At 35.1% G+C, this 24915-nt stretch overlaps 2 protein-coding genes and 1 pseudogene across 2 annotated transcripts; 1 reads left to right on the top strand and 2 right to left on the bottom strand.

Annotated features, from left to right (window-relative positions):
• The first annotated feature begins 981 nt into the window (after positions 1-981).
• On the top strand, positions 982-8653 carry LOC138318377 (ATP-binding cassette sub-family C member 10-like). Its single transcript, XM_069260689.1, has 17 exons — positions 982-1115; positions 1501-2577; positions 2689-2916; positions 3120-3282; positions 3424-3590; positions 3714-3965; positions 4085-4183; positions 4315-4504; positions 4629-4853; positions 5023-5143; positions 5268-5454; positions 5599-5814; positions 6059-6186; positions 6315-6484; positions 6616-6773; positions 6898-7151; positions 7347-8653. The coding sequence occupies exons 2-17, from the start codon at positions 1501-1503 to the stop codon at positions 7861-7863; spliced, it is 4152 nt and encodes a 1383-aa protein (XP_069116790.1). The 5' UTR covers positions 982-1115; the 3' UTR covers positions 7864-8653.
• LOC138318379 (ATP-binding cassette sub-family C member 10-like) lies at positions 7492-19919 on the bottom strand (annotated as a pseudogene).
• Positions 19920-22294: 2375 nt separating this feature from the next.
• Positions 22295-24847, bottom strand: LOC138318376 (ergosterol biosynthetic protein 28 homolog). The gene is made up of 4 exons (XM_069260688.1): positions 24688-24847; positions 23979-24069; positions 23540-23658; positions 22295-23102 (listed from the first exon to the last, which is right to left on the bottom strand). Exons 1-4 carry the CDS (start codon positions 24824-24826, stop codon positions 22972-22974), a joined length of 480 nt encoding a protein of 159 aa, XP_069116789.1. The 5' UTR covers positions 24827-24847; the 3' UTR covers positions 22295-22971.
• Between the last annotated feature and the right edge of the window lie 68 nt (positions 24848-24915).

Raw genomic sequence — 24915 nt, 5'->3', positions numbered from 1 at the left:
TATAGGAAATAAAACTATACGCCTAGTTATATCCTATCTATTATGTGAACCAACTTTGAACATAAGCATAACCGAAGATATATATATCCTTCAAACATTTATTGCAAATAAAATCGTGATATACAAAGTCAGATGTCTTTAACTCTTAAGGCAATTACGGGGGTTTCGAGATCCCAAAACGACGTGGGTAAAGTGCAATTTACCGTCGATTAGTCCCACCTTCCGGTAATTATGACGTCGACCTTTGACGTGATTTTTGTGATGTCATAATCACCGGAAGTTGGGACTAATCTACGGTAAATTGTACTTTACCCACGTCGTTTTGGGATCTCGAAACCTCCGTAATGTCTATACATCACGCATGATATTTTTAAAGAATAGCTAAGGGATTCGCATGAGGATACATATTGAGGAAAACTACAAAATCTCGCAGAAGTTACCCATCATATAAATAGGTGTATAAATATTCACGAGCCGCTAACGTAACATATTCACATATGCACATATTCAACATATTTCTTTTATTTGTTTTTTATTATACGACACAAATATTTGCTTATTTCTATCAATAAAAGACAAATTATCGATGAAAATGACTCACAGTGCATATTATACCCCATGTGTACAGTAAGTGTGTAAGGTATAATCACTAACGGCTATAGGAAGTATTTACCTGTATTATTTGAATTCATAATCACTTTTAGCTCGATGTCCAGGCTTCCCCGGGAAATACCCAGGAAAGCTTGACCAGTACTCTCACCAACAGTCGATAACAATACAAGTAAACAGTTACCTCGTGTACAACCTACGCGGTATTTAAATCACTATTGATATACCACGAGTCGTTCAGGTGTTCATTCTATTTATAGTCACAGTAACTACGTCACACAGCCTTAAGCCCATACCATGACGGTCTATGATATGTATTTTTAGTCGAAATAGATTCCCCTTGTTCGAAAAATTCCGGAATTTCTATCAGTAAATGGTATATAATATAAGGTTGATCTTAGGTCTGACCATTCTGCTCAGCAGAGTTAGACACATAAACAACTTGTATAGACCTTATCCTGAAATATAAGGTTGACAGAGAAAACCTTCATTTGTAGACATTGCCGGTAAGTTTATTAAATAAATACAAGGAATTTGGTGTTAAATTTAGTACCGAAAATTGTTATTTTCTTAAACACATGCGTGGTTTAATTTTAATTCCATTAGAACTATAACTATGGTTAATTCCTATTATTCTTAGTTGTTATTGTGTAAAATAAAATTGTATATTTACGCAATAATACAGAAAATATGGATTTTTGTTTTGTTCATTATTGTATATTTACCATCTTTATGGTGATATATTGTTCTGTTTGGGGTTTTGTTTTACTTTCTTATAATTCTTTTAAAGTTCATATCAACTCATTATTCCACGGCCTATAAATGATAAAATGTTTTCAGTTCATTAATTAGAAAAAAATTATCTATGATAATGGCTAATTTTATTTTCAGATGACAGATATGGAGTACACGATATTGAGACCCTTGTGTATAAAAGAAAACAACGTAAATGACAACATCACGTGGAATGGAGAAGTTAATTCCACACTATTACCAGACTACATTTCCCTGGATCCAAAGACGGTAGCCACATTGGAGACATATGACTTTGAAATGCCAAGCGCTGTCAATATCCTGATGACAATCATTACTTTGATCGTTGTCGCTCTTTTATCAAGGAAAATAACAACAAGCAAACAAGATGCTCAAAAGAAACAACGGCAACATGATTCGGATGATTGCCCAGTTAATGAGGACGAGGTATCATTGTTATCAAAAATTACTTATTATTGGGTCCATCCGCTCCTGCAGAAGGGGAATAAAGCAGCCAGTCTTTCGTCTGACGACATGTTTCATTTACCAAAAAGTTTGAATGTAAAGAAAGTACAAGAAGACTTTTCTAAACGATTTCAACAGGAAGAGGAACTCGGCACAAACAAGACAAAAACTACATTACTTCAGGCGTTACTCAAAGCCTACGGACTACAATTCTTTCTGTATTGTGGAATCCTAGAGTTGATAGCACAACTGATCAACTTCACTGGCCCAATATCTCTGGGTTTATTGATTGCCTTCTTCGAAAACGGTGATGAAGAATCACACATTGGCTATCGATATGCATTTCTATTGTTCTTGTCAAGTTTTGGTAAAGCTCTTTTTGAAAGTAGGTTTCACTTTATACGCATGCATACCTTTTTCATGGTGAGAATTTCAATAATGACATCAATATATAAGAAAGCCTTACAGGTAAGCACAGTATCATTATCGAAATTCAGCACTGGCGAGATTGTGAATTTTCTTGGAACTGACACTGATCGAATGATGGGCTTTTGTCATTGCTTCCACGCCCTGTGGAGTCTTCCTTTTGAAGCCGTGATATGCATGTATATCCTGTATCAACTGGTTGGAGTTGCTATGATTGGAGGTCTCGCCGTCGCTTTGGTGCTCGTCCCTATCAACAAGATCGTATCGACGAAACAGATAGCTCTTGGAAAAGTGCTTATGGACGAGAAAGACAAAAGAACGAAGGTAAGAAGATTTTTGCTCTCACATATTTTTTTATCATCGAATATTTTATTTTTTGTAAGTATTGCTTTGAAGTCTTATTGTTGGTTCAATAATGAACTTATTATCTTACAGTTGATGAATGAAGTGCTCGGTGGAATCAAGATAATCAAGCTTTACACCTGGGAGGATCACTTCCAGAAGATGATAGAGAAACTTCGTGATGCTGAGTTAAAGATCATCAAACAGAGGAAGATTCTTGGAGCCATTACTGGATATTTGTGGACTCTGACCCCTATCTTTATGACTGTTCTAACATTCAGCGCCTATTCTATGATGGGGAATACCCTCACCGCTGCTAAGGTACAATGAAACCATATTAATTTAAACACTTGTTAAATTAGATTTTCGAAAATCGTAAAGTTGTGCCTTCTGTATACTGAGAGACTATGTTTATAAAAACCGAAAATTATGTGTACTTGATTGTTTTAATTTTTGAAATCTCAGCTGATGTTTCTTTTTTTATCTAAACTCTTACTCTTAATAAATATGTTAATCTATTTCAGATGTTTGCTAGTCTAGCACTGTTTCTAAAGCTCCTAGGATCACTCAATCATTTACCATGGGTGGTTAACGGCATAACTGAAGCCGTCATTTCCCTTGGAAGGATTGAGAAGTTTGTGGCACTGAACAATATTGACCTCAAAAGTTACTACGCAAAAATGGAAGGTAAAATATTTGTTTCAAATCTGTACGTATGAAGTATATGAATAATAGAAAACAATTTCAATAGATATCAAGCTCATTGTTATATGGTAAAATGTTCCTTTGAGGTGTGAAATGAAATTATGGTATATTTCAACTTTTCAGAAGAGATGGAAAACAAAAACGTGATATCAGTAAATACAGGGAAGTTTGCCTGGGAAGGCGAGAAGTTACAAAGTGTTGAGAAAACGGAAAAGACGACAGATTCTGGGGATACTGTAACTGCTTTAGGATCTCTTTGTCTTCGTGATATTACTGTCGACATCAAACAAGTAAGTAGTCCGTGATTATCTACATAAACACTATAAAGAATAAATATGTCTGAGTTAAATAAGGTCAAAGTGGAATACGATGTTATTTATGTAATGATCTCATGTCGTTTATTTGTGTGATAGGGGCAATTCATAGGGGTGATTGGCAAAGTTGGTTCTGGGAAAAGCTCCTTGCTGAACGCCATACTTGCTGAGATGTCTCGAAAAGATGGCGAAATATCCGTGTCTAATCTCAAGAATGGGTTTGCTCTGGCGGATCAGGAACCTTGGATACAACAAGCGACAGTACGAGATAACGTCACATTTGGTAGTCCTTTCAACGCCAGGAAATACGCCGATGTTCTTGATGCTGCATCTCTCAAGAAAGACATTGAGGTTAGTAAAACACTAAGTTACTACTGCATTGACTATAAATAATTGTCTTATTTTGTTCTCTATGTAAACGATTCATCAACTGAGTTACTAAGTTACTCATTACTTATTTATTTTTGCAGATGCTACCAGCTGGCGACAAAACCGAAGTTGGTGAAAATGGCGTGACATTAAGTGGAGGTCAAAAGGCCAGATTAGCCTTAGCTAGGGCTCTATACCAGGTAACAACTTAGATCATTTTTGTAGGAGATACATTTGAATATTCGTGGGAACGAACTCCAAATTTTCAAATATTTGTTCGAATCGTTATGACTGATTTACTAATGGTCACCTATGTTTACCTTTTTCCCAGGATAAGGATGTGTATCTCCTTGACGACCCTCTAGCAGCGGTAGACGCCCATGTGGCACAACATATGTATGACAACTGCATAATGGGATTGCTGAAAAATAAAACAAGAATCTTATGCACACACCACACGAGTTTCCTTGGAGAAGCCGATCTTGTCATCGTCATGGAGGATGGAGTCATCTCCAAAATGGGTAAGTCATATGTGATCCGTGAACATTTCCTATGTAGACTGAATATCGTCATTCAATTTTAACTATCATTGTTTCCTTGGAGCTTAAACGACAATGATTAATGTTTATCTTATACTTTCCTTAGGTCCACCATCTAAGGTACTTACCGATATCAAATTCGCCGAGCGAAAATCATCGAAGAAGGAAAACGTTGAAGTAGAGCACATTGACAGCAGTGACAGTGATGGTAAACTAGGAGATGAAACCAAGGCAACAGGAGAGGTGAAGTTAGGAGTGTACAAAGCGTACCTCGCAGCGATTAGTACCTGGCTTGCAATCACCATGGTTCTGTCCATTGTCTTTATGAGAGGTAAGCTTAAACTGTGCAGATAACAGTACGTACCTTACAAAACCCGTTAATCCATCAATTAATGCTACAATTATTTCTGATATGCTGCTTGAAGATAACATCATTTAAAAGTATTGCAATTACATTTTTATGATATATTGTATTTTTATAAAATCTATATCTATTTCAGTGTCGATGGTAGCGAAAGATTGGTGGCTGACGCATTGGGTGTCTAGTGTTAACACTGATGGTATCAATTCTTCTTCCTCTGGATACCAATGTTACTATGACAACATGTCAACTCCGGCCAGGTAAGAATCTGATACAATAAAGAATAAACATGACAATAATAAAACCTTTATCACCTTTTATCACTATAAATTTGTTATACTACTATGATGATAAAACTACATTGTATGTTTATCTTAATTACAGTTTGAACGAACGTTACGACTCAACCCAGACTTCAGGACAATCCAGTCTCGTCTACTACATGGTGGTCTACGCATGTCTCTCCGCTGTCTATTCTCTCTTCTCTCTGGCCAGGGAGATTCTCTTTGCCTACAGTGGAATGAATATAGCAAAGACTATGCACAGGAGTCTACTAAATACCATGCTTAAGGTAAGGCATATGTAGTTATTAAGATAATGAAACTCTTTTCTGCTTCTCGTAGCATGGTTTAAATATTGTATTTTTTGAAGCGAATTATTTGGCAAGTAATTATCTTTTATTGAATTTACAATATTTTTTATTATCTCTTTATAGGCGCCAATGTCGTTCTATGACGTCACTCCCGTTGGACGAATCCTTAACCGATTTTCATCAGACATGGGAACCATCGACGACTCAATCTGTCACATGGTCATGGTGGTTCTTAGTCAGTTGTGCGAAGTTGTTGGCACTCTTGTCATGGTGTGTTACGGAATGCCTTGGTTCATTGCTATCATCATACCCGTTGGTTCCATCTACTTTAGACTACAGGTAAATGGATTTATGTGATTATTTCGGTAATATCATATTTCGCTTAATACAACATTCACATAAACATTGTTTATAAGTTTCATTGGTGATATTCTAATCTACAAACTATTCAAAATCTTAGTTTTCGTTCTTCTTTCTTTCTCCTTTGTGTAGATTTAAAAAAAAATCCAATCTTTTGAAGTAAAAGTGCTTAGCTTTATTGAATATCAGAATAATTAAGTTTGGTCATATTCAACTTTTTCAGGAAAAATATCGTCATACATCTCGTGAAGTCCGACGGATATCGAGTCTAAACCGTTCACCGATCTTTTCCCAATTTTCGGAGACAGTATCAGGATTGGTCACCATTAGAGCTTTTCGAGAATCCGAGAGGTAAGGTTTATATAACTACATAAAAAATGAAACAATAAACGACAAAAAATTCAAATATTTTATTTTACATTAACCATTAAAAGCATTGGAAATATTTATTGGATATTTCATTCTCGTTTTTGTTACAGATTCACTGACCAGCACATAAATTACCTTGACAACTGGTTAAAAACAAATTATACATCACACAATATTGGAATGTGGCTTTGGATCCGCACGCAGACGTTTGGAATCGTCATGGTGTCTGGAATTGCTACAATGGCTGTAATACAACACAATTTGTATGGCATTGATCCGGGTAAGGATCTCTATACTCTTCTTTTTGTATTTTTTATATATTCTGATGTTCAATCGTTTAAATAACAAATTAAAACAAAATAATTACTTCTCGTTAACGACATTTTTATTTAGATGTACTTAATATTACAGGAGTTGTCGGACTTGCTATATCCTATATACTCTCACTGTCTGGACTTTTGAATGGAATGGTCAACTGTGTGACGGAAACAGAGAAACAGATGGTCAGTGTTGAGAGGGTCCAGCAGTATGTAGAGGAAACCCCCAGCGAGAAATGGGAAGGTCAACAGGTATGTATTTTGGATTTAGGAAATAAACATACAAAGAGAAAAAATGAAATTATATGTTCCATCAGCATATTTATTAACTTTATTACACAAAAATAATTCACAATTCATCATTTTTATGTTACAGTCGTCCCCCGCCTGGCTATCTGCAGGCGTGATCAGCTATACCGATGTCTTCATGAAATACCGAGATGGATTACCTAATGTCCTCAAAGGTCTCACGTTCAGTACAAGGCCTGCAGAAAAGGTGGGAATCGTGGGGCGGACTGGTTCCGGGAAGTCCAGTCTCTTCCAGACGTTGTTCCGTACTGTAGAGATAAGTTCTGGAGACATTACCATTGACGGAGTGAACATACAACAACAGGACCTTAAGGATGTCAGGTAACTGTCACTGTCAAATATAAAAATAAAACCATATTCTGTTTATGATTGCAAAGCAGTGAAAATAGTGAGATAGCATATATCAATATCTTAATGCATGATCGTGATTTATAACTACTTGAGCATTGCATGTTTATTCATAAAGATTTATTGTGGCGTTTCCGTTAGTTTTAAACTTTATTTTTTTTTTTTCAGGAGACATTTGGCAGTGATTCCCCAGGATCCATTCATCTTCAGTGGTACCGTCAGGGAGAATTTGGACCCTACCTCCTCCTACAGTGACGAAGAACTTTGGGGTATTCTGGACAGATGTCATCTCCGTGTACCCGTCGATAGATTGGGTGGACTCCAGGGAGAAGTAGGAGAGAAGGGGCGACAGTTTTCGGTCGGCCAGAAACAACTCATGTGTCTGGCTAGGGCTCTTCTTACTAAAGCAAAGGTGTTGTGTATCGACGAAGCTACGGCCAGTGTAGATCTGGAGACAGACAAATTGATACAGGAAACAATTCGTCAGGAGTTTGTCAACAGTACGGTGTTGACCATTGCCCATCGTATCAACACCATAATGGACAGTGACAGAGTGTTGGTGATGGACCAGGGTCAGGTGGCCGAACTGGACTCTCCCGAAAATCTTCTCAAAAACTCTCAATCTCAATTCTACCAATTAGTACACGGTAAACAACCAGAGAAGAAGAATGGATGTGGCATATAAATGTTTTCAAGAATTATAGTTTATTATAACATTCAGATACGTGCAATATGTTTCCGTTTTGGTTGAGAGAAAAAACACTAAGGTAATCTCGCAATCTTACTTAGGAATCTCTATTAACCCATATACTTTCTTCTGTTCAATGTGCTCATTGTTCTATATTCTGAAAATGATGACAAAATATTAGTAAATAGTTTGGAATATCCCCATGTATCACAAATTGCAGTTTATATGATGTTACTTTTAAGATATTTTTTGTCTTTTTAAATTTATTTCTATATATTGTATGAATAATGTATTTCTCATTTAGTTCACACTATAGTGTTAACATATTACTGAAGTTTCAAATTTAAATATTTCAAAAAGTTAATACCTTTATAATCCTTTATTAGGCAATATAAACAAGACATTACATGGATAATTGAATTTACTTCATTTAGTCATGCTATTGTTTTGTAATATATTTCTATTGTTATAAGACGGGTAGAATGAATTGACATGACATAAAAATTTGTAGCATTTGGTAATACTTTTATCTGTTTTATACAAATGTTAATCTATATTTTGAGTGAGCTTTATTTTGAGTTCCTACAAAATAATGAACGTCACATGTATAGTTGTTCATGAGTGAAAATTAGTCATTGTATATATAAGTGATAGGCAATCATAAGAGAATCAATGAACAAGAATATCTGAAAGGAGTGAAGTGTGCTAGAAACGATCTTGTTTTAAAATTGGTGCTTTGTGTTTTTACAATAAAAAGTTACTTTTAAAATATTGGTTTTGATTCTTCATTGCTGTGGTTTAAAACATAGTATTTTACATGCTTAGATAGAGTAATTATATGAATCAAGTAAGCTAGCCAGCATAATATGTATAACAGTTTAATATATAAGTAGTTTAAATATTGCTATCTCAAAACTGACTTTTTATGATTCTTCAAGTCATTGACCCGTGTAAAAGAACGAAAAGAAACTAAAATATTGTAAATTCAAATTAAAAATCTATTACGAAGGTAGAATATAGATGCGTGTCGAGAACTATCAAAGTTCCCATCGGTAAAGATAAAAATGTCCAAATGGCCCGGACAAGTAAAAATCGTTTAGATTTTGATTGGTCATAGATGTGTAAAAAGAACCAAACTTTATCTCTAATTAAAGAAGTCTCTATTTCCATGTTAAGATTGCAATTATGGACATTCATATTTGAAAAAAGGATAGTTTTTACAGATAGTTGTAAATTGAAAGTATAAATGCCCTTGATTTCAACCAAAGGTTACTCAACTTTATTTTCTCATAGATTACGTATGTCAGGCGCAATGTAAAACCGCGCAGATGAATATACATTCTGTATAATTATGGTCCTTTTCAGAAACTGCTTATGTTTCAATACCGATCTTGCTATTGAGGAACATGTATCATGATAGTGTTGGACAAATAAATATCTTTGTTCAATGTTCCCGTTTATATCAGATACAATATTGTACAATGTAAAGCTTTGCAGGACGACATGTCTTTGAGTTGCATATTGCAACAACGATTCGACTCTATGCTAATATTCCTAGAAACAGTAAACAGTGACGCTTGTAACAGAACAGTATATATTGCGGTCCATTTTAAATATTAGCATCCTACGCAACTTTATCCCTCGATAAAACCACCAGAAATACTTTAATCCTTAAACAAATATTCAATTAATATTACACTGTTAAAACCGCCTGAGTGAAACCACTGCTCTATATATTGAAAAAAGTTCGATATAAACATCATCATGCTCAATACATCCTCAATCTGATGTACTTTTTTATTTGGAGTCGCGGAGGCCGAGTGATAAAGATATCTTACTCCCCCCCCCCCCATCAATATGACTAATGCTGTTAGTAGGACAGTTAAACTAACATTTTAGGTAAGTATAAATTGTCTGCAAAATCTCTCCTCCCTCATAAACAATTTTCTGCAAATCGATACGCTTATATCTTATATAAACCACGTAATGCATGACATGCTTCTGGCAAATTTCGTATCACAAATTATTAAATTAAAAGACAGTTTCGGTTATTTTTTAATTTGAAATCTTTCTTCATTTACAAGGAACGTCGTCATTTTGACAATGGTGGATTTTTCAGTAAAAGAGAGATACGTTTCATTAATACGTATACGTAATTCCTTATTACGTGAAACCTTAAAGCCTGAATCTTTCGTTGTTAAGTAAGTGTCAAATTGATAACGACTGGTTATCAGGTTACATACTATTTCACCATCAGCTGTAACAATGGTTTACCACAAACCGTAATCACGTGGTACCTTACACTTCTGTCCTATATTCCTGTATTATATATATATACCATCTCATTCATAAACTGATCAATTTTCACTTCACCAAGCAGAGGTGACATCGTTAAGGAACATTAACTGATCCTTGATGGTAAGGTTACGTTCTAATAAAGACGTAAATATTGTCTCGTTAAACATTTTGTAGTAATTAAATCTTTACAATACCTCCACCTAGTGTTATCGACTTCAAATGTGTTGGTTTATTATCATTTGTTGATGTACATTTCCTCTACGAAGAGACAAAAAGTTAAACAGAATAATTAAAATTTTGTTTTATTTTTTTATTATGTTGAAACTTCAGCTTGACAACGAATCGCGTGATGCAAACAATGCTTGCAGTTAGAATAGGTTACTGAAGGTTTTGAACTGTTGAGATAAATATTCAAAATGAAACTCGTGTAGATTCAACATATAGTAATGTTACTGTGAAATGCGATATAGGAAATAAAACTATAGTTATATCCTATCTATTATGTGAACCAACTTTGAACATAAGCATAACCGAAGATATATATATCCTTCAAACATTTATTGCAAATAAAATCGTGATATACAAAGTCAGATGTCTTTAACTCTTAAGGCAATTACGGGGGTTTCGAGATCCCAAAACGACGTGGGTAAAGTGCAATTTACCGTCGATTAGTCCCACCTTCCGGTAATTATGACGTCGACATTTGAGTGATTTTTGTGATGTCATAATCACCGGAAGGTGGGACTAATCGACGGTAAATTGTACTTTACCCACGTCGTTTTGGGATCTCGAAACCCCCGTAAAGTCTATACATCACGCATGATATTTTTAAAGAATAGCTAAGGGATTCGGATGAGGATACATATTGAAGAAAATTACAAAATCACGCAGAAGTTACCCATCATATAAATAGGTGTATACATATTCATGAGCCGCTAACGTAACATATTCACATATGGACATATTTAACATATTTCTTTTATTTGTTTTTTATTATACGACACAAATATTTGCTTATTTCTATTTAAATACGTCTGTTATCTGAGACTTGTAAAATAGTTCAGTGATTAACTTAATCACGTGATTACTGAAATTTTCATTTCCCATTTCCTATATAATGAAAAGAAGAATGGAATACTTCAGAATTATATATTATATTTTGTCATTTGTCTTGCAGTATTTTATATTGTATCGGGAAATTGTCGTTAAATTGTAATCGTAGCCTAATCATCTGTTCAACTGCTGTGCCCTGATGTAAAACAAAGGTTTTTTTTATGTATAACATCGTATCCTATAGTAATAGTGACGGCTAATAACGCTTACCTCCCTGATTCACGGAATGCTCGAATGGTCACAGATCCAGAAATCGACTCCGAGAAGTGGGAGAAGATCGGTGTGCGGTAAAGACTTGCAACACGTCTGACTTCCCGAGATGTATGGCGATATCTCTTCTGTGAATGTATTAAATTAGTTACCTTCAAGAATATTCGTGAAAAACTAGGAACATGTAATATGAAATAAATGAATTTTGGCCAAAAAATTTGTATGTTCTATCTATCTGGTAGTATTCGCTTCAAAAATGACTTTAGATTAATTAAGATTGTATAGAAATAATAGAAACTGTATAAATATTGATAACTAAATAGCTAAATATGTTTTATTAATCAGTTACCTTCAGCATAGAATTAAGTAGGTTACTGTACGTAGTCCTAGCTACAGTCATCCCAGTGTAGGCAAACAAAGTATCCTTGGCTTGTAAAAAATAAAATGAAAAATAACCGATATAAAATGAAAAGTCAACAAAGACAAGCCTACCTGTAACTGATTGTAGAAGGCCGCTGTAGGTATGACGACGGCAAGGAACCATGGCATTACATAACAGGCCATGGTTACTGTCCTTATAACTATGAACAATAATTCAAGAACTGTCATAACTGTATGGCTAATGTAGTCGTCGATGATCGCCATGTCTGATGAGAATCGGCCGAGAATACGACCCACGGGAGTAACGTCATCGGTGCCTACAGATAAAAGTAAAATATCAAAAAGCTGTTTTTTTCAACAAAAAGCGCTCCTATAAACACGATACTATTTAGAAATAATACAAACTGTATAAATATTGATAACTAAATAGCTAAATATGTTTTATTAATCAGTTACCTTCAGCATAGAATTAAGTAGGTTACTGTACGTAGTCCTAGCTACAGTCATCCCAGTGTAGGCAAACAAAGTATCCTTGGCTAGGGAAAAGAGAGAATAGACAGCGGAGAGACACGTGTTTACTACCATGTAGTAAAGAAGACTGGAATGTCCAAATGTCTCATTCGGTATAGTGTCATAACGTCCATGGAGGCTGTAACACAATGTAGCAAAAGTTAATAAAGTAGAATCTAACTAAGTGTTTCATCACAATCAAGACATGCTATCAAGATTTTAGAAAGGTTTTTTTAACGGTTTTCTTTACTTACCTATTTGGTGTGGACAGGTTGTGGTAGAAACATTGATAACCTGGGACAGACGCTTGAACGGCGTCATTATTAGCATTGGACACCCAGTGAGTCAGCTACCAGTCCTTGGCCACCATTGCAGCTGAAACAATTTGCAACGCCTTGGATAATCTGTGCAAACGTTTAAGGTTTCAAATATAGCAGAAAACAAAACAAAAAACTTTAATAAGACGAATTTATATTGTGAAAGTCCATGTCCTGATATACTGATGGGAAGATATTAGCTTACCTTGCATGAAGACAATAGAGACAACAATTGCCAAAGAAAACCATTTTCCTAGAGCTGCAAAGTAGGCTTTGTATACTTCTAACTTCACATCTCCAACAACCCTATTTTCATTTCCGAGTCCTCCATCATTGCCACTTTTATCATTTTGATTCACATCGATATATTCTCTTTCCAGTGATCTTCGCTCTGTGCATTTTAAGGGTCGTCAAGGAGATACAAATCCTTATCCTGAAGAAAGAATATATGATTTTAAGGATAACGTTTTCCTCAATGAGACCAGGTTGAAATTTAATCTGAAAACAGTATTCAGTGTAAATTTTGACGCCAATTGGTACTAAACGATGTCTCGACTAAAAACATTTGGCTCTAACTTGCTTCAACTACCTAGAAAATACTCATTATATATTCCTTTACCTGGTATAATGCTCTTGCTAAGGCAAGGCGTGATTTCTGACCTCCGCTCAAGGTAACGCCGTTCTCACCAACCTCTGTTTTATCTCCAGCTGGTAACATCTGAAATAGTTAGTGGACAATGGTTCATACGTACGCTTTGATACTCGTGGCACTATAAAAACAAATTCTATAATACAAACCTCGATATCTTTTCCAAGGGAGGGGGGGGGGGGGGGAGGGGGGGGGGGGGGGGGAAAAAGGGAAAAAGGAGGAGAGGTGGGGGGGAAGGGCGCATCCAGAATGTCTGCATACTATTTGGCTTCAAATGGACGACCAAATATAATGTTATCCCGCACGGTAGCATGTTGTATTCAAGGTTCCTGATCCGCTAGAGCAAATCCGTTTTGGAAATTAGACACGTATATCTGCCCTTCTTTTCGAAACATCTCTGCAAGCATGGTGTTCAGCAAGGATCTTTTTCCAGAACCAACTTTGCCAATCACTCCTATGAACTGACCCTGTCATACAAAGAAATGTCCTTTAGTTATGTTGCAGCAGAAAACAACCCATATCTTTATTGAAAATTTCTTGGGTTTTATCTATGGTGTTATTTACAAATGCTCCATATCCGACAGAGCATAAATGATACCTATCATTTGTACAGTAACTGATGTATACTCATGTTTATAAGTGTCTAACTAACACAGAAATGCATATGAAATAATTCATTTTTCTTTGGTGCATGCACAGTAACGGTGTAATGTAAGTAACTTTTGTGACTGAAGAAAAATACTAACTCGTCTACTCATGTTTTTGATAGAGAAAAAAATACAATTCGTCGGCGGTGGAGAATTTTTAATTAAGGATTACTCACACATTCAACGTCGACATTAATATCACGCAAACAGAGAGTGACTGATGCTTTTGTTTTCTCCACTGATATGCTGATAAAATCACTTTTTTCTGGATTCTGAGCTTTTCCATTCTTCGTCTTTCCACGTAAAGTTCCCTTTGTTTACGGACACTACATTCCTGTCTTTCTTGGTTTCTATAATCATTTGATATCAAACCAATATCAAACAACATATTTGAAAATCACACCCATGACTACAGATCCAATATACAAATACACTGTAATATACAATGCTATACTAGAGAAATTTACCTGGTACTGTATCATAATATCGCTTGTAGTCAATGTCTTCCAATGCCATAAATTTTTCAATCCTACCGAGGGAAATAGCACCTTCTATCATGTCATTGAGTATACTAGGGATTTGCGTGAGTGTTTTGAGGAGTCTTTGAAGCAATGCCAGAGTGCCCAGCATCTGTAATATAACAGCATTTTTGAAAAGTACTGTAATGGCAGAGAAGTAATTAAAAAGTAAATGCAAGCGTATATAGGTTTTTATCCCCATAACCTTTATATAAATAAATTCAATACTTAATACAAAATATATTTTGAACATGACTCAAATTAACTTTGGTAGGTTAATCGAGTCTGTATGTAGTGGGGTACTATAAATATTATTTATAGAAATAGATCATTCATAACCGAATCAGTGAGCTGTCGAAAATTCAATCGATGTAAAAACTTAATCATTCAAATAAGTTTTCTTTACATTGACAATAAAGTCTATATAGCTCACGGTAGTGCTAACAGACAGAGTAAAACCCTCAGTCTAAAAAAATGATCATCGATCCGTAAAATTTTAGTTTACTTAAGCTGCGGTTAAAGTGTTCCCCCATCATACAGTAGGCGCTGAATGTCAGGACAGTCATACAGATAGGGGCCAGCGTCCATACATATCCGGCGATACCTTCAAGAATTTTCCTTCGTTTGATGATCTGTAACTCAGCTTCACGTAGTTCCTCAATCATCTTCCTAAAGTGTTCCTTTCAGGCGTAAAGCTTGATGATCTTTATTCCACACAGTATCTCGTTCATTAACTGTAAGATTCCGGGATTCTTAGTTCGTTTCATGGGATATATCAATATATATGTAACATACAAAAGGATGATACTTAATTAAGTTCTAAATAAATATATACCATGCAAATTTTGAGCTGATACTTACTTTCTTGTCCACAGTCAAGGGACATAAGTATTCGTCACTGCTGTTTTATTCAGAAAGAAAATTAAATTATCAATAACTACCATTTTCTATGACATCATTTTCATATTTGGCCATTGTTCCATTTTCGTGAAATTGGTGTCTAATCACTCACGTGAACACTTCAGCCGCTATCTCCCTACCAAATAAAAAGTAATAATTTCTTGGAATCAAAGAAACTGAATTTGTTAAAATGTTGTCAAAGAAACCAAAAGAATATTCATTATCCCGGTGAAAAATTTCATAACGATAACTTAGAAATGAAAGTCAGAACGATTAAAGCCCCATTATCCGTATCTGTCTTACTTTTTTCATGATTTAGAAGAATGGTGAAAAATAAATCCTGTTATAAATCATGCAGAGATAGGACTAAATCGAAGTCAAGATGAGTGATAATGATTCGGAAACTTTTGACAATAATCAAATAAATATTGAACATCGCTAGGTGGGTCCCACTTAGTCAAACAAGCCGAAGTAAGCCGACATTGTAACGTCGTTGCCGAGAACGTCATGTGACTGTCGTAACTACGTAACATCTGTCCGAACTCTTCCGAGAACGGGTCATGAACTTTCCGACTTCCGTTCGGCAATAATCGTAACTTCTATGGCGACCAGTTTAAAATGAAGGCATGATTACAAGTATCGACTTTCAACAACTGCTGTACCAAAGTTATTAAGAAATCATTTTAAATATTCTTTGAAATAACTTAATTTCAACTACATCTACAAATACTAACAATATCGGGTTGGAATCTAACTTGACTTTTTGTCGATAGTCACGTATAGTGTGGCTTTAAATGAATAAATGTGGAAATGCATTAAATATATAGACACATAAAGACAGTGACGAATACGTATATCCCTCTTAATTAATTAGATGAAATTTCTTCTCGAGAATTGTTCAAATACATGCTAAACAACAGTACTGAAATACACTAACCTTCATTTTTGCATCTTTCTTTCTCATCAGTGACTTTCTAAGAGCTATCTTCTCTGTCGATATGATCTTGTTGATAGGCACAAGTACTAAAGCAAGAACTAATCCGGACAAGGATGCTTTTCCCAACAGTCGATATAATACATACGTAAATATCGTGACTTGTAACGGGAAACTCCATAAGGTATGAAGACTATTACAAACACCCATCAATCTATCAGTATCTGGCCCGAGGAATTTCACCAACGTTGAATTTAGATAAAGACGCACTATTTAAAAGTAATACTTTCTTATATATTGATGTCATAATAGATGCTCTAACGTTTGATAGTATATGCCATTTACTTAAGCGAAATTTACTGTTCACCAAAGTTTTTCCGAAAGTCGAAAGGAACAAAATAAGCACATAGCGATACCCAACGTGTGTAGGTTCAGTTCCATTTTCGAAAAATGAAACCAAGAAACCAATATATATTCGACACACCAGACTAATCAGAGCGGAAAGCAACTCCAGGCTACCGCCAAAAAGGAAGAGTTCGCGTCCGTAGGCTTTGACTAAGATCTGAAGCAAGGACGGTATTGCTTGTTTTGTCTTTGTTGTAAGGTCATCATTTGGTCGGAGTAATCTAGAAAAGGCGACCTGCACCCTCTTGACGTCAATATTATATGGCATATGAAACATGTCATCAATCGAGAGATTTGCCGATTTACTTCTTTTAGTCAAAATAGAATGTACCCACGAGAATGTTATCCTGGAGAATATCGATGCCCCTTCCTCGTTAATTGGGAAATCATCTGTATCAGACGTTCGGGGAGTCGGCTGACCAAAGGACCACTTATCACGATTTCGGTATAATTTTCTTTTAAAGAAAATGAGAAGACACACACTGATGGCGGCCAAAATGAAGTTGACAGCAGTCAATGTCTCGAAGCTAACCAGGTCCAATGTCAAAATATTCTGGAGATCCATTATATTGTAGCTCTGTACCACTGTTGTATTAGCTTCTTCTTTCATCCGTCACTCCGTCTTTCTTGGTGTGTAGTACTACACTTCTGCATATCTGTGGCCTGAAAACGTTATTTTGCAGTATTACTAAATGATTCTCTCTCTCCTTAAATATATGTCTGTACTTAACTTTTTCTGAAAAGGCGAAATATATATATAATTGATATATCATATGATTTTGGCTCTTAGCTAAACATTCAGCTTGATTTAAATGTGTGTACTAGATGTAGACTCACATACGTATATTACAGCAAATTGTGCTATTGATTAAAAGAATAGGAAACAGACACATTTTAATATGCATTCAACTGAAAGTATATATTTGGTTCTGCGTATTATCACCCAACTAAAACTTTGTGACTCTGCTTTGTATGCCAATCTAATGAAAAAAGGTACTATCTGTACCTACTCTTCGTGGCCCATTTAAATGGTGATTATTTTCAAAATCAAAATATACCGAGTAGTACATGATAACTCTAGGTTAGTGCTATACATAGATATGTGGGTGGTCACATGTGTATTAACTTGTCGGCATAATATGTTGTTCAAAACCGGTCTAACTTTAAGTTTCTTAGTGGGGTTTTTTCAGCATTAACACTTGTCTTCATTAATTCTTAATAACATTCAGGTCTAAAGTCGATCTAGGCCTACGTCTCTGAATTTTCCTTCACAAAAAGGTTAACTAATATTGTGATATTGTATAAATAGGCCGAATATAATATGTATTAATCAATATAAAAGGTAGATATAACCGATATGGTACGCCAGTCCGGAATAGTTTTAAAAGTAGATATCCAACTGTTACTCGCTGGTAGACATAAAGGTCGGGCGTTCTTTTCAACGTATCAATGTGACCCCGTGTCAAAACATTGAAATTGATTTATAAAAAAAACAAGAGGCCCATGGGCCTTAACGGTCACCTGAGTTAGAATACATAATGAAACAACTAATGAAACAAATTAAAGACATATAAACACTATATGCTGGGCCTTGAAGTTGGTCAGTGATTTATAAATTTGATCTTTTTAGACTATGAAGAGTATTTGCTTCCATCAAACCTGTGAACTTAGAGGTATTTTTGAAATTTTAATCAATTTGACCCTGTTTGGTCCTGCCCCTCTGGTCCCCCAGGGGGTCATCGAGGACGGATATGGATGTTAAAATGCTATATCTTCGGCTAATGATTCTAATCAAGTTTGACTAATTTCCTACGAAAATTGGGCAAATAATGTTCACAAATATGTTTTTCCTATATAAACTAAAGTAAACTTGACCCCTCCCCAGGGGGTAACGTGAGACCCCAAGATCATATAATTCACAGAAGACCTTTCCATCTATAATTATTTGATTCTACTATATCCAGAATTTTAGAAGATTTTTGAAGTTTTAGCCTATTTGACCCTTTTTTAGCCCCCTCCCCCCCCTGCCCCCAGGGGCCGGCCAGGACCAATGTGGATATGATATTAAAATGCTATCTCAGCTAATAATTCTAACCAAGTTTGACTCATTTCCTATGAAAATTGAGCAAAAAATGCTCATTAATGTATTTATCCTATATAAACTATAGTAAACTTGACCCCCTCCCCAAGGGGAAACAGGAGACCCCAGGGTCATATAATTTACAATTTTTATAAACAAACTTTAAGACCTTTTCATATCTATAAAGTGTATTTGATTATACCATTTCCAGAATTTTAAAAGAATATTTTTGAAGTTTTAGCCTATTTGACCTTTTTTGGCCCCGCCCCTCTGCCCCCAGGGGTTCGGCCTGGACCAATGTGGATATGATATTAAAATGCTATCTCAGGCTAATAATTCTAACTAAGTTTGACTCGTTTCCAATGAAAATTGAGCAAAAAATGCTCATAAATGTGTTTTCCCTATATAAACTATAGTAAACTTGACCCCCTCCCCAAGGGGAAACAGGAGACCCCAGGGTCATATAATTCACAATTTTTGTAAAGGACCTTAAGACCTTTCTATTTATGAAAAGTATTTGTTTCTACCATTTCCAGAATTTCAGAAGATTTTTGAAGTTCTAGCCTATTTGACCCTTTTTTAGCCCCGCCCCTCTGCCCCCAGGGGGTCGGCCAGAACCAATGTGGATATGATATTAAAATGCTATCTCAGGCTAATAATTCTAACCAAGTTTGACTCGTTTCCAATGAAAATTGAGCAAAAAATGCTCATAAAAGTGTTTTTCCCTATATAAACTATAGTAAACTTGACCCCCTCCCCAGGGGGAAACGTGAGACCCCAGGGTCATATAATTCACAATTTTTGTAAAGGACCTTAAGACCTTTCTATTTATGAAAAGTATTTGATTCTACCATATCCAGAATTTCAGAAGAAGATTTTTGAAGTTTTAGCCTATTTGACCCCTTTTGACCCTGCCTCTAAGGCCCCTGGGGGTCAGTTATAGAAAATTTGTTAATAGGATTAAATGGCCATCTCATACTGATAATTCTGACAACATTTGACTCATTTCCTATTACAAATGACCAAATAATGCGCAAAAATGTGTTTTCTCAATATAAAGTATAGTAAACTTAACCCCCTCCCCAGGAGGAAACTAGGAAACCCCAGGGTCATATAATTCACAATTTTTGTAAAGGACCTTAAGACCTTTCTATCTATGAAGGGTATTTGATTCTACCACATCTGTGAGTAGAGAAGAAGATTTTTGAAATTTTACTCAATTTTACCCATTTTGGCCCCTCCCACAGCCCCCTGGGGGTGGGGACCATATAATTCACAATTTTGATTGGCTTTATGCCTTAGAAGGTTTGCGCAAAATTTCATTGAAATTGCTTCAGCAGTTTTGGAGAAGTCGAAAATGTAAATTGTTTACGGATATACGACGGACGACGGACGACGCACGACGGACGACGACGGACAAAAGGCGATTAGAATAGGTCACTTGAGACTTTGTCTCAGGTGACCTAAAAACCTTGCCAACATACAAGTGCTTGCATCGTGCTAATACGTTTCAGACGTACATGCATTATATCATAACACATAGTTCATGAACAAATTAAAGTATGTTTGGAATTTGTTCAAGATATATTACTAACCTTTGATAGATTCCGACGATTTATTGCGAAGAAGGTTTAGTGTGGAATGTTACTTAACCATTGGTTTTAACATTTCACCTATACGTCGATTGAAGGGGTGGCAGCATAAGTACATTGCATTAAGCGTGTCCACTCGAATGACATTAAAACAGAACACTGGCTTGATCGGATAGCAAACAAGGTAGGCAGAATGTACATTACAGCATTAACGTTTTTTGACTCGCTATGGTGTACAACCAACAGTTCACTGAGATCAGTTCTGTTTGTACCTTACTCAAAATTTAGGTACATATTAATTTTAGTACAATTAGAATTTGTTTTACAGTGGACGAATTAGGATGTCAACACATCAACCTATAATATTTCTTGTTTAGTTTACACATTCGTATAAAATACAAATAATACAGGTATGTTCATGTAGTTTTGGCACACCATTAAAAAGGTATAAACCGGAACAAAATGCACAAAATATCACTTCCATACTTTGTTTTTATTTGAATAGTGGATATTTCTTTTATAGTAATTAAAACTTTGATAAAATATAAATTTCTACATTGGTTTTTTTACATGGCAAATTGCTTAAAGGGACAATTCACTCGGACTAATTCTTTTACATAACCAAGAAGCAAAATATGGCATAAATGTATTGTTCTATATTTCTTATGAAACATATAACACAAAATATTGACAAATTCCACGTCTTTGTTAAGTATTATAATTGATACCGTTATAATCACAAATCGTTGATCAATACGATTAAGCAGGTACAATATGTACGCTGTACCCATATCCGAGCCAAAGTCACGCACGTTAAACGAATGAACTACATAACCACTGTGGAGGTGATAAAATGATTTTTTTAGGCAAGACAATTCATCTAATACGGTAAACACACTACTGTCACACCGATTTGAGCAATTCTGGACAAAAGTAGCATTACTCTACGAGCAAGGGACAGGGATCGGCATACAAGATGACAGCGAGCGTGTTTGAACATTTCACACGCATTTTACCACCATGGGCTTTTCTGGCATATCACAGTAGAACCGACTGATCTAATTTCCATTAAAACTGGATTTTTTCTGATATATGTAAAAATTTTTATGTTCTCTTAGACTGAATTGTCCCTTTAAAGAAACTTAGAATCTGTGCTAGTGGTAGAGAAAAAGCAAAATTAATACAGAATATTGTTCAAGCGTATTTAGTGACTTGAAGTATTCCAGTATGGTGCCGACCCAACTGAGGGTATATGGACTTTGTGTTTGCCACTGAATTGAACATGTAACAAGTTACAGAAAGGCAAGTAATAACACAGGAAAAAGATGATTGCAATCAAAGTTATCACCAGCCGGGAGAACATTGATCCCATCATACGTCATAACCTTGTTATCAGCCTGTTTCAAACCTAAATTCTCGAAATTTAGAACTTTAAAAACAGCTTAAACTAGAAGAAGAAACAGACGTTGGGTACACTGGATAACCACGGTAACGATAATTTCATATACCAATATATATATATACAAATTTTGCTACTGTTTTGGTTCACATGTCGTGTAGCACCATGGTAACCAGTAAACGTATGCCTTCAAACTAATAGCAAAGTGGGAAAAGCTGATATTTTGTAGATTAAATACTGTAGGCCAACTTATTTTCGAGACCATTTAATTTCGCGTTTTCATGCCTAATCACCTTTTCACAGTGACTTCACTGGCGATTGAGCGATACTGTTCCACTTCATTTGTGATCATTGTATTTTCGCGGTAATTAATTTCCGCGAATTCTTATTTTAATTTAATCACATATAAATAAGTAGGTTTACTAAGTTCCTCTTGATCCCAATGCATTTTGTTAAAGATAAGGAAACAACATGGTTGAAAATCATCCATCTTGTATTTTTTACCCTTTCTCATGAAGTATTGAAGCAAGGATATAAGTGAGTCTCATATACGTCCTTGATTGAAGATATCTTCCTCACATTAAATGCAAGGTCTGCTTGGTCTTTAACGGTTTTGGAACAATTTCAAACACAACATGGTGGACAGAGGCCATAATGAACTGTGTTGCTGTTATGCAGACTATGTGAAGTGTCCATATATGTAACAAATATTTCAAAGGAAGAGTGACTGATAGGAAATGCACAGATGATCCATCTTTCCCTTAACTGACATAGATCTTTCTATTATGTGTGCAAAGATCCTTATGGGATCTCTTGTTTAGAGGATCTGAATTTGTTCAAAATTTTCAACCGTTGAAAGTTTGCAATATATAAAACTGAATAAGATAGCATATACTATGAAAACTTTTATGTTTTTTCAGTTTATCAGAACATATTAATTCAATTGTAAATTTTCAATATACAAAACAAGTAGTACGAGTTAATGTGTCAAGATTCTAATAAAAGTTATAAATATTGCACATGTCCAAGACTTAATTACAATCTTTTCCTCTTTTGTACTCCAAAACCTTCCTTCCCTAGACGTGTAAGGAGTTAAATAAAACAATATAAATTATTTAAGCTATTCTATATACATTGGATGTGAAATGAACATCAGCTAGTTTTATGTTTTCTATGTTTTGCTAATAAAGTTTTGTTGGTGTCCTGTATATCTTCAATGGTCTGAATCAGTTTGGACCTATCCAGGAATGGGTAGCAACAACACAGTCCCACTATTAAAATTCCTGTAAACAAGAAATAATCACAGTGATACTAAAGGTTAATAGCTACAATCAATGTTTAGGGTATAATATGAAAATCAAATAGATTGTTTTAGGCTTACAGTACTACTTGAAGATATGTCCAATATTCTGCATTTGCATATTACATACATTGTAGTTATCTGCTCTTGTGAATTATTCCATGTATATATTTTTGTGAAGTTAACATAACATTTTACAGGGAAAAAAAGATCGCTAAAAACTGATGACATCACAATATTTTTACCTACCTCCAAGGGCAGATAACTCTGTTATATGCAAGGATGGAATAGGAAGAAGAGAGTATATATTTTTATCTAGACCGATACCTCACATTTTTTATAACTACATCAATACCGGTATTACTGCATGGTTGACACAATTCTAAACTTATATAGATATATATATATAAATATAATTACCTGAAACAAATATCTGTATTGATGTTGCTGGCATTAGATCTGTTGTTCTGTAGTAAAATATTTCAGCTATATAGTGAACCAACACAGCAAAAGATGATAGAATTGTCAATCCAAATATCCTGTAAAAAAAAAAAAAAAAAAAAAAAAAGTCATAGCTGATGTCCATGCATACATCAAATAGGTGCTTGCTGGTAGAACAAACATTCCAAGATTCCGGGTGATTCTATACATTGTGGTATTTTACAAATACATCACAACACTGATCATGAAGTCTTTGTCAGTTTACTTGATTCCCCACAAAGACTTGTATATGTAACTGAAATGGGATCATTTTCTTTTCATAATCTATAAAAACTGAAGAAACAAAAAATACAAATGCAAAATCATTAATGAAATTAGCTAGTATATAACAGCCTCCACTACAACGAGCAATACTTACGGTTTGTTATAGATGTCTATTGCACATGTAAAGCGTAGTACTGCAGTAATTAAAGTCCAGATGCCAACAATTCGACTAGTAAGACCATGATCTGTAACAAATCATGTTTTAAATTTTGGAATTATTGTGTTAATGGTGGTATGATTTTAGAAAGATACTGGTGTCGTATTTGAAAGGTACAGTAGGCCAGGTACATATATTCGTTCTAGGGTATAGCCATGTACAGATCGTAGACTTTGATTCTGTAACATTGCTTTTAATAATTGAAGGTTAATTTATAATAATGGCAATGCATGTTATGCCATTCATTATAAAGAGTGGATCCATCATTGTCCCTTGTTTCCTCTTAAGTACCTCTACCTTAGACACCAGGCCTGGAAAAACAGTTAAATACTTTAATTCTGCTATTTAAGCTACAAAGCTAGCCTCTTATTTAGACTTTTAATAAGAGTCTTACATTTTTAAAAAAAAAATATTATATATGTACAATATGGTATATGCTGTACAAGTGCATGTTTTATAAACAAAATGTTCAACTGTTGGTTATGATAGACAGTTTAATACCTACATACGCAAAGCTCTACATATATACAGACTACACTAATGCATGTAGGTCAAATGTTCTACTTTCACTTTACCATTGTTTTATCTACATGCTAGGCCTACTGTGTTTTATGCCATAAATTATGGTGAATAGCTTGTGTCTTACCATCATGGAAATTCGTGTACAACCTATTTTTCAAAAAACTTGGATCAACGAAACATTGTAGTGCATTCCCAAATGTCATGAGAGCAATGACTGCAATGCATGACCTTAGCACAGAAATAAACTGCAAACTTCTGTTCATCGCGTTTTCCTTCTGCGAGCACTACAGTCAATCTGGATCATGTTGACGTTTGCGTTAGTAAGCTTCAATATACGACTTCCGGTAAGCAC

This window comes from Argopecten irradians, chromosome 3 (genome assembly GCF_041381155.1).
Source record: "Argopecten irradians isolate NY chromosome 3, Ai_NY, whole genome shotgun sequence".
Lineage (NCBI taxonomy): Eukaryota > Metazoa > Mollusca > Bivalvia > Pectinida > Pectinidae > Argopecten > Argopecten irradians.
This window is presented reverse-complemented; position numbering and strand designations above follow the sequence as displayed.

Coding starts and splice junctions, on each gene's coding strand:
- LOC138318376 (XM_069260688.1), bottom strand. CDS start 24,826: ATGAACAGAAGTTTGCAGTTTATTTCTGTGCTAAGGTCATGCATTGCA. Junction 24,070..24,687: donor GTACACGAATTTCCATGATG/GTAAGACACAAG, acceptor GATTTGTTACAG/ATCATGGTCTTACTAGTCGA. Junction 23,659..23,978: donor ATAGACATCTATAACAAACC/GTAAGTATTGCT, acceptor TTTTTTTTACAG/GATATTTGGATTGACAATTC.
- LOC138318377 (XM_069260689.1), top strand. CDS start 1,501: ATGACAGATATGGAGTACACGATATTGAGACCCTTGTGTATAAAAGAA. Junction 2,578..2,688: donor AGAAAGACAAAAGAACGAAG/GTAAGAAGATTT, acceptor ATTATCTTACAG/TTGATGAATGAAGTGCTCGG. Junction 3,966..4,084: donor CTCTCAAGAAAGACATTGAG/GTTAGTAAAACA, acceptor TTATTTTTGCAG/ATGCTACCAGCTGGCGACAA.